This window comes from Phalaenopsis equestris, unplaced genomic scaffold (assembly GCF_001263595.1).
Source record: "Phalaenopsis equestris unplaced genomic scaffold, ASM126359v1 Scaffold000323, whole genome shotgun sequence".
Lineage (NCBI taxonomy): Eukaryota > Viridiplantae > Streptophyta > Magnoliopsida > Asparagales > Orchidaceae > Phalaenopsis > Phalaenopsis equestris.
In genome coordinates this window covers 329,501-340,532 of record NW_018164765.1, presented here as the reverse complement: position 1 = coordinate 340,532, position 11,032 = coordinate 329,501, and the positions used below count along the sequence as shown (strand labels likewise).

The window sequence follows — 11,032 nt, the reverse complement described above, 5'->3', positions numbered from 1 at the left end:
AGTTGTTCTCAGTTGAGATGGTGGACGGTCGAAAATGGAGTGATCATCATTGAATTTAACTTCAATAAATTTTGCCAGTTCAATTGCTTGATCCAGAGATGTAGGGCGACGAATACGTATTTTCTTAAGGATATGGATTTGAAGGCCTGATTCAAAACAACTCCAAACAAAGCACCAAAGTGATAGAAGCCAATCAGTATCTCTCCAGTTGCTTTCCAAACGAATTCCAAGAATTTATGAAGCAAGAAGATGTAGGTTGTGGGAGCCAAAATTCTAATGCCCGAACGAAACTGATACACACCAACCTGCAAAACTAGAAAAAAGAGGGTATTGTGGCAATGTTCGAGCCTTCCCGAAGCCCCAGGAGAACATGGAGAGGAGAGACAGGGGGGATAGGAACCAGAGAATGGGAAAAAAATATTGCAGCAGCTACCTCCCATTCCATTTCTATAATTATATTTTCTATATAACCCAACATTTCCCAGGTAACCAATATGGCTAGGAGACCTGGCTGCTTGCTAAAACAAATCCTAGGAAACTTGAAACTGACAGAAGTATATTCCTGAAGTGATATATATACTAATTATAAGAATTTTCAGCAAGTTGGATGATGCCTTTTTTTCTCATAATGAAGTTTTTGTGCCATGCTGGTCTTTTCCTGCTGCTTGTTAGCCACATTCTCACTTCCATTATTGGTCTTAACAAAAAACATAATAGGATCAACGAAGACATGATTTAAGATAAGGACATAGAAAACATCACCGTCCTTCCAATTTCTTACACAGCAGGAAATTCCTTGTATATAGATTAAATATCCTCACCAAGGGCTAAAAGAGAGAGAGACCAGGCAAGGCCCAACAAACATAAGGAATTTTTAATATCAAAAATGACATTAGCTCTTAAAATAAATATAGTAGCCTTGATATAACTGCATAATAAATCCTAAAAAAAGTGAAAACTATAACACAACAAAACAAGAAAAAAAGGAGTTGAGTATACATAAAATTCCTAATAAAAGTAAACTATGGCATAAAATAGGAACGAACTAGGATTTTGTTATGTTTGTGACCATGGGACAATGCTGTGCGACAATGGATTTAACCATAAGCTGCATCAATGAAATAAAGTTAGTAAAGTGAAAGCTATAAATTCAGTTATATCTAATTAGAAAATGACTTGATACATAATGAAGAATCCCATACTCACCACAATTAAGTTATCATGCTTGGGAACTTCGGGTTTCGCTTAGCTCTGCACTTAACATGTGATGAAGAAGAATGTCAACAGCTCGGCTCCGTGTCTTTAAGCTACATCACAATAAAATAATATTTTTATGCTTCTCTAGAGGAACTACGGTCAAACCCTCTAAATTACTTGATGACAGGTTTATACCCAGTAAGCCGACGACGGTCATTCCTGGCCAAAGCATCCTGATGTTGTAAATGTCATTACAAAGGATGGAAAATGGAAAGCTTTAAACAAATAAAAAGCTGAACAATATTTTTGCATAACAATTAATTAAAATATTGATGCAAGGTTAATTCTAAGTCCTCACACATACAGAGAAAAGGGCATAGTAAATCTTTTATATATATATATTTGAAAACAGCCCAAGGGCTAATATATTAAAGAGAAAATATACAAATATGTTGTATAGGCGGGCCTAAAAGTAGGCACCAAACCCAAACGATACAACACAGAAAAAAAGTTAAAAAGGAGTACAAATAAAAATTAAAAAAAGCCCAAAACCACCAGGGCGCTAAAAAAGAGGGTCATCCCAATCTAGTCCTGCCTCTGGCTCTGGTTCTCGGAAGGAATCCTGCTAACAGATTAGAAAGGTGCATAACATTACCCGAAGTAACCAAAGTATCATCCATAAGACTCTTGAGCTTAAGTAGATGTTCATTTTTCTTCTTCCTCCTGGAAGTAAACCTGTCATTCCTCATCCAAAGAATCAGTCTGATGAGGTGGTAGAGCTGAAGCAGAAGGATTACCAACCGTAGTACCCACAATAGATTCTAGTATATTTGAATTTTGAGTTGCCTCTACACCGGATAATTCCTAAAGGAGGGGAGCTGCGAGGTTCTCCTGATTATCAGTTTGGATAGTACCCTTTGTAGGCAATGTTCCATCAGTATTGTTTTCTATGGAGTTTGAAGGTTCCAGCATCACATCATTCACAGTAATAGTAACAGCAGTGTCATTGGGGGGGTCCACAGAGGCAACAGACACCTCCTGTCTAGTAGTATCGTCCACAGGTGAAACTAAAATGTCCAGAGCAGTGGGATATATATATTATATATATATATATATATATGTGTGTGTGTGTGCTCATAACACCCACTATTATTGAAGATGATTTACTTACACGCCAAGACACATGTGAGTGCTCCTTTGATCCAATAACAGATCAGCCGGTACATGCACTTGCTTCTAATGTCCAACAATCTGCACATATCCCCAGCACACTTTAGATTAAGATCAAGTGAGTCAATCTTCGGAAGAGGAATGACAGGTCTATTCCAGGAGAAAGAAGAAGAATGAAGGCCGATTCCAGCTCGGGAACATATTGGATGATACATTGGTTACTACTGGCAATAGCAATCATCTTACCAACCTATTAGCTTGCTCCTTTCTTAAAACCAGAGGAAGAGGCAAAACCAAATTGGGTTGATCTCTATCCACCTGATACTATGTATTTATGCATTTGTCGGGTTTTTTTTTTTCTTTATGTCTCTAATGTACTTTTCAGTATTTTCTAGTTGTGGAATCCCTTGTGGTTTTTGTGTGAGCAAGGTACCATGCTTGAGCCCTCCATCACATTGTATCTGTATCTTTCTCTCTAGTTAATATATTAGTTTTTTTGGGCTTTTAAATATATATATATATATATATATATATGTATATGTATCTATATATGTATGTATATGTATCTATATATGTATGTATATGTATCTATATATGTATGTATATGTATCTATATATGTATGTATATGTATCTATATATGTATGTATATGATATGTATCATGTATGTATATGTATCTATATATGTATGTATATGTATCTATATATGTATGTATATGTATCTATATATGTATGTATATGTATCTATATATGTATGTATATATATATATATATATATATGTTCTTAGCTTCAAGCACAAGACACATTTAAGGCAATATGAATGCCCAATATTCGAGAAATTACATAACATCATAATCACTATCCCAAGTGAATTCATGTACTAAAAATGAAATAGCTACATCACCTATTTATATGTTAAATTCAAAACATTACTAAATAAATTATTTTAAATAAGAAATATAATACTACTAAATTTTATAGCAAGAATAAAAAAAGAATAAACTTAACTTTCACCACTATTTATTTTATCATTTTCATCATCGATACTCTCATATTTATTATTGAATGCATAATTATAGATCGTTGTGTTAGTTTTCCTCGAGCTTATATTCTTCACCATGGGTTCTACTACTTTATAACTTTGAGTTCTACCACTTACATTGGATCAAATTGTACTTTAAGTACTCATCTCACAAGTCAAAGTGTTTGCCCACTGCTTGAACCAACACAACAAGCAGCTCGCTTAGGTGTACCTAAAAAATGAAACCAACTAAAGTTTGTAAAGTGTTTGCCTCATCTTGATCAATCTCCAAGGCAAGCGCCGAACTGTCCTTTAACAACATGGACAACAAATACTTTCTAAATGCACTTCTATTCTCAAGCATACAAATATCAATCTTCACTAGGTGACATTTTAACAAAAAAACAGCTTATTAAGCTTCAAGATTTTTCAAATTCATTAGCGCCATTAGCATCATATTAGCCTTCATTAGGTGCTAATGTTGTTTGGAGTCTTTTCTCTTTCTTTACTCCAATGTGGAGAACTCTAGCCTATTTTTCAATTGGAGGATCTATATTTTGAAGAGTATAGGTAGGGTTGTGAATTTAGCTCGAATATCATTAATCGCTAGAAGATTGATTCGAATTTTGGTTCAAATCGAGATCAACCAAATTTTTTGATCGAATTTTTTTTCAGCCAATTTTGAATCTACCCCAGCTTAGTTCGAAATAGCCAGCTCGAAATCAGATTGTTAACAACATATGAATTTGAGTTTAGTAAATTTAGCTCGAAGATTGTTAATATTTCAAAAGTTGATTCGAATTTTGGCTCAAATCAAAATAAACGAGCCGAGCTCAAGCCAAAATCTTGGATCAATTTTTTTTCGAGTCGATTTGAGCCGACCTCAGCTCAGATCGAGGGTGGATCGTTAACAAGCCTAAGTAAAGGCGATGAAACCTCCACCTCGTCCATATTTTGCCAAACTATTCCGATTTGTTGGCCAAAATTAGTGTTCTCTATTCCTCAACCACCGTCGTCATTTCTACTTATGTTTCCCATCCTACAACTAATAGTGGAATTAACCCAAACCATAATAACAGAAACAAACATTATTAAGCAAGAGCAATTAGGGTTATAATCAGGACTCAAATGGAAATGAAAACACAACAAAACATTAATATCCAGCTAGGGCCGAGAAGGAACATCCAGGGATAGTGGTGTCAAGGGTTAGTGGTTGGCTGTTGAGTAGGGATAGGATGGTGGTGGATGGGTAGAGACAAGGAAGGTTGGGTGGCTGGCGGTTGTAGACAGGGAGAAGAAGAGGGTCTTGGGTGGTCGATGGAGGAAAGTAGCAGTGAGGTTGGTAGTGTGAAATAGGGATGCAGAGAGACAACAAGTGGGGCAGGGACTGGGAACATGGGGGGGAGTGGAGGTGGCAGCAGGCCGATGGCTGTAAGCTGGAAGGGCAGGAGCTAACTGTAGGACAACAGCTAGGCATAGGTTTGTGTGGGGGAAGTAGGTAGACGACGTCACCACCTCGAACCAAGAAATAGTAGGAGCACCACTTATTCTCAAATACAACCCTAACAAGGAAAAACAACAGAAGGTAGAAATATGAAATAAGAAAACCAGGAATAAATATTAAAACAAACAGGCAACCCATATATAAAAGTAGGTAGAATAAGAGGGGGGAGGAAGGATGGCAAATCTCGCTCAGTGGCTTAGTCGGCCAATCCAGTCTCTCTGTTGGAGTAGCAACCCTTGTTGAATCGGTTAAGCCAGTACGTTAAACCCAATAAACCACCCCCACCCCCCCCCCCCCCACCCCGCGCGAGGTTGGGGGGCCTTTGACTTAATTTGTCGAAGCTGTTGGTTCCTCATAGAATGATGTCAAGTTCGTGAATGTGAACGTAATAGAAACATTGAATTCTCTTGGCAGATCAATCTTATAAGTGTCGTCATTCAACTTTCAGAGTATTCAGAAAAGTCCATCTGCTACGGGTTTGAGTTTTCTAAATGCACCTACTGAAAATCTTTCTTTCATCAGGCGGATCCACAATAGTTCTCCTTCTTGAAAGTCACTTTTTTTCTTTATTTTGTTTGCCTATGTATGATACTTGCAATTCTGCTTAGTGATCGTCTTTCCAACCTCCTCACGAAAATTCTTAGTCTTGTGCACCTGTTCCATTGCATCCTCACTAATTTCTGATGTCGACAAGGACAGTACTAATTCAAATGGAGTGAGCGGGTTGCGTCTATATAAAACCTCAAATGGGGTGTGTCTTGTAGTTTGACTCAGATTTGTCGTAAGCAAACTCAACCTAAGTTAAAATCATGTCTCAGTGCTTAATATTCTTCCCAACAAAGCATCTCAGCATATTTCCAAGACTCCTATTCACTAGCTCACTTTAACCATCCGTCTGTAGATGGCTGCGGAATTGAATTAAAGCTTAATGCCTAATTTTCCCCACAGTGTCCTTCAGAAGTGACTCAGAAACTAAAAATTCCAGTCTGAAATAGTAGTTTTGGGTTATCCTGTGCAAACTTGCAATCTCCTTGAAGTACAAGTCAATGATATGTGATGCATTCAGTGTCCAATGACAGGGTACAAAATGTGTTACCTTCGAGAATCAATCCATCATGAATGAATCCTTGTTCCACTGTGTCATCGGGAGGCCCACCAGAAAATCAATGCTGACAACCTCCCACGGTGCATTTGGTACTTGTAATGGGGCATATAACCTTGTGATCTGTCCCATGGTCTTTGTTACATGACAAAGCTGACATTGCCTGGCATGTCACTTCAAATCTCTCACTAGTTGAGGCCAAAAAAATTGTTCTCTCGCGAGTGCGAGAGTCTGGTCATGACAAAAATGCCCTCTAAGTCCTCCACCATGACTTTCCTGAACAATGGACTTCCTCAATAAACATCTAGGAACACACAACATAATCCATTACTATCTCAAAACCCATGACTCGAGCCTGTATCCCAGTGATCAACAAGCGAAGGCTACTCCCCGCCTTGTGCTCAAGCACGAACTGGAACAATGCTAAGAACTCCATCCAAGTTATGTGTCAACCCTTTATTTTACTCTGCTTGTACAAGAATTTCGAGGCTTCCTAGTCCGTGAAGAATGTTAACTTCCTTGTAAGTAATGACTCAAGTGCTCAAAAGTTTTCCCAATAGCATAAAACTCCTTGTCACACATCAAGTATTTCTTCCTGGACTCATTTAGCTTCTCATTGTAAAAGGAGATGGGGTGACCTCCCTGATTTAACACTGCTCCTTTCCCCACGTCGGATGCATCACACTTTACCTCAAACAGCTTGTACAAATCTGGTAATGCCAAGACTAATGCATGTGTCACCTTCTCTAGTTTATTGCAACTATTCTAGGCTGCATTTGTCTATTGAAATTTCTCTCCCTTCAAAAGCTCTGCTAGGGAGGTTATGGTACTAAAGCTCTCGATGAATTACCTTTAAAATGATGTTATACCCAGAAACTATCTCAGCTCAGTGAAAGACTGCCGTGCGGTCAAGCTCACAATGGCCTCAACCTTTTTAGGGTCAATCGGAATGCCTACACTAGACATGACAACCAAAAAAAAATACTTGGGATGTTATAAAGTGGCACTTCCTTGGGTGGGCATACAACTTTTCTGCTCGTAACACCTCCAATACCGTTCTTAGATGTTGTAAGTGCTCTTCCTCGGAACGGTTGTACACCAAGATATTGTCGAAGTACATCACAAATTTCCCAATGTCAGCCTGGAACACCTAATTCATTAACTTCATAAAAGTGTTAAGCGCATTTCACAATCAATAGAGCATAATTGTCTAATCGTATAAGTCACCCCATCTTTTGAAAGAGGACTTCCACTAGTCTCCTGGTTTCATCCGGATTTAGTGGTACCCACTGCGTAAGGCAATCTTATAAAAAAGGGTGGCTCCATGCAACTGATCTAAGAGACCAATGATCTTGTTGATTGTCATACTATCGATGCACATCCACATGAACCATCCTTCTTGGGTACCATAAGAGTGAGGACAACACAAACTGGTACTCTCTCAGGCCAAACCTCTCGCGACGAGATCATGTACATATTATTGTAACTTCTTGTACTCTACAAGTCTCAATATGTAGGTAGGCCGATTTGGCAACAGTGATCTGGTCATAAGATCTCTGACTTGATAAATTTCTCTTAATGGCAGTAATCCCTCTAGAATACTATCAGCCATCACATCCTGTAAATCACATAGTAGGGGCTTTATTAATGCAGGTATCTCACTCTCCTCCTCAATCCCTTAATAGGACCAATGTCATTGCCACTGGAGCATCCTGAACTAAATGCATGAAGGTCGCCCTAGAAGCTAATGCCTCCTCTATGTCATTTACACCTCTTGCTGCTATTATAGGTAATAACATAGTGTTTTCCATCCTTTTTAAATAAGTATTTTTGAAGCCGTCATGCTGAGTCTTACAGTAAAACTGCTAAAACCTCCCTCATAAAATATGGCAAGCGTCCATCAGAACCATGTCACACTACACTTGCTCTTGTAACTAATTACCAATTAAGAATTTAACCAAACAGTGTTGATGCAACTGTATCTCTTTTTTCCTCTTTAGTAAGGTATGCGAATAGGATTGAGGATATTTCTGTGTCGCAAATCCCAATTTCTTCACCATCATCCTGAACACCACATTTTTACAGCTCCCACCACGGATAATTAAACTGTAAACTTTTCCCTTCACCTTGCACTTGGTGTGAAAGATGTTGTGCCTTAGCCATGACTGATCTCTCTCCGGCTCTGATTGCAAACTCTCTGTATAACTAACATCTCTCCCTCATCACCTTGGAGCTGAGGTTCTTCTCTAGACTATACTCTGACTCCTCTTCATCTACTTCCTCGACAATGGCCTGATCTGTGAATGAAACAACTCGACTCGTGGGACAACTGGAGTATCTATAGCCGTAGTATTTGAAACATCTTCTGGAAAGCACTGTACTGGATGAGCTGCCTTTTTCCAGCTTCTTTCCAATCAGATGTGTCTTATCATTCTCCCGTCCTGTCTTGCCAACTCCAGAGGTACCCTTGTCAGTCACTGTAATTGTAGGCGACAGTCTTACTGAGTACCGGTATCTAAATGAGGATTGATGTCTGCTCTATTTCTGCTATCTTTCCATTTTCAAGATTACGATTTGAACATCCCCTAATGACCAATATAACTGTAACTACACAACATTGCTAAAAGCGAGCTTCATGTCTCCCCGATAACGGGCTATGGTGTGTTCCTTCAGCTCGACCAATTCACACTTCATCTACAACTAGTGGAACTGTATCGTGAACTCCACTAATAGGTCTCTCAGCCACATGCGGAGTCTTAAACATATCCTAATTGTAATTAGGTGAAAGGCATTTCTTCCGCATCTCTTTTCACATCTTTTCCCGCTTGATAATCTTGTCACTTCTCTCTTCCCTTACCGCTACAAGTTTTTTCAATATAAGGAGGAGGTTTCTTCAACTTGATAGCTGCTAATTTTACCTATTTATCCTCTGACATTTCCTTATATTCGAAAATTTGCTCAATAGATTACAACCAATTGATAAAGTTGTCTGGATCCATACCTCATCAAACTCTATAAATCCACCTTGATGTTGTAATCCCTAACTCCTCGAAATGTGGGCTCCTCTATCAGGTTTCTCTGATACTGAATCCCGAAGCAACGAGGCTTGTATTCCTCCTCACTGACGTCTTCCCTAAAGAACGAATTCAAATCCTCGTCCCTATCTCCCTTTGACTCTTCAGATCGCGATCAAGTGCAATCTTTCTTGGGTTCCATCATCAATCTCCTCGAGCCTCTGTCAAAGCCAATAGATCTCACGCTGTATTTCTTCTCGAGCAGGTTCCGACATGTATCAACACGATGGCATGATTAAGGGTTTGGGATTGGTTGAAGATAGGAAAAAAAATTTTTGGTGGTGGGGGTAAGGTAAAAGCTAGGAAACCCTAAGTCTGAATTCTGGCTCTGATACCACATGATTTTGAAATTAACCCAAACACCACATGATTTTGAAATTAACCCAAACAATAATAAAGGAAGCAAATATTATTAAGCAAAGGCAACTAGGGTTAAAATCAAGACTAAAAACAAACGCAAAACACAACAAAACATCAATTTATCTAGCTAGGGCCAAGTAGGAACATTTGGGGGGGGTGTTGGATGGGAAAGACACAGGGAAAGGCTAGGTGGCTGACAGTTGTAGACAAGAAGAAGAAGAGGGCCTTGGGTGGCCAGTGGATAGAGGCAGGTGGATGGAGGTGGCAAGGATGTTGACTACAGGAAATAGAGATGCAGTGAGAGAGCGGATGGGGTGGCAATTCTTTTGCAAGGAAAAATGCCTGAAAACAAAACTTTGAAATTAGAAAACCAAGACTAAACCCTAAGGCAAACAAACATCCTATATATAATAGTAAGTAGAACAGGAGGGGTTGGAAGGTCAGCAATTCCCGCCTAGTGGCTTAGTCGGTTGATTCAGTCTCCCTATTGGAGCAACACCCCTTGCTGAACCAATTGAATTGATTCAGCCAAGCACCCGCATCAACAACCCACATTTCCAAATATTTGCACACGGACTTGTCCGAGTTCGGTGTTAATTCACTTTATGAGTCTTTACTTTTCATGAATTCTTATTGAGCGTTGCCTAAGATGATAGCAACATCAAGGTCAAGCAAGCAATGGTAAGTCATTGTATGTCCTTGCCAAGCCAATAAAGCTAAAACTCAAACAAACACTGATCGCGATTTAGTAAAAATACCTTCTATGAAATTTTGCATCAAACCGTTTCAATCAATAGATATTTTCCATCTAGGGGAAGCTACCTTCATCATCATTCATCATATGTCAGCTAACAACTATTTCACTATCAATATATTTTCTAAATTCAACACATGCATGCACAACTCAAAGAACAAACCTCTAATGAAAGATCCATATCATTATAGACACCATTAAAAAAGTTACAGCATCATCACCATAGATATTATTAATTTTATCCCAACTATTGGAGACCAATATTCTATGTCAGTATTTTTCAAGCATTCCCGTTGAGTTTTTCCAAAGAAGCTTAAACATATTCTTTGCAAATTCTTATGAACAACAAGTCATTTTTCATTAGATCACTGTAACGCCCAAATTTTAAGGAACTAGCTAAAGTTCGACACATTTGAAAAGTACCCCAAAATTTTCAACTCCTGAAATTCAATCGAAATAATTTTATTAAATTCTACGCAGGAAATCGATCAATTCCATATGAATTACCACGCAAGAATCGTGAACGGATTAGGAGATATAAAATTTTGAAATTAAAAGTATATTATCTTAATTACATCTTATATATATTTCATAATCCTACCATTAATCCCACGGATCCACTATTCACAACCGATATCCACGCCTTTTATTTCATTCGCGCGGTCGAATAGGACAGTGAGCTTCGATTTTCAAATCCTGAATTCCTCCTTTCTCTCTCGATCCCTCTCCTTCCTCGGTTCACGCGACAGAAGCAAGTGAGCAGAGCTGCGACCCTTGCTACATTGCAAGGGAGTGAGCAGCTGATTGAGTGGAGCACTGTTGACCTCAAATTTTCGTGAGGTCTAGTATTC

At 38.6% G+C, this 11,032-nt stretch overlaps 1 protein-coding gene across 1 annotated transcript in view; it reads right to left on the bottom strand.

Moving 5' to 3' along the window:
- Positions 1-898: 898 nt before the first annotated feature.
- Positions 899-11,032, bottom strand: part of LOC110025675 (two pore calcium channel protein 1) — a 117,732-nt gene continuing 107,598 nt past the window's right edge. The window contains 3 exon segments of the mRNA XM_020726283.1: positions 899-1,108; positions 1,207-1,307; positions 1,393-1,430. Coding sequence (XP_020581942.1) covers positions 1,220-1,307; positions 1,393-1,430 — 126 coding nt within the window. The 3' untranslated portion in view covers positions 899-1,108; positions 1,207-1,219.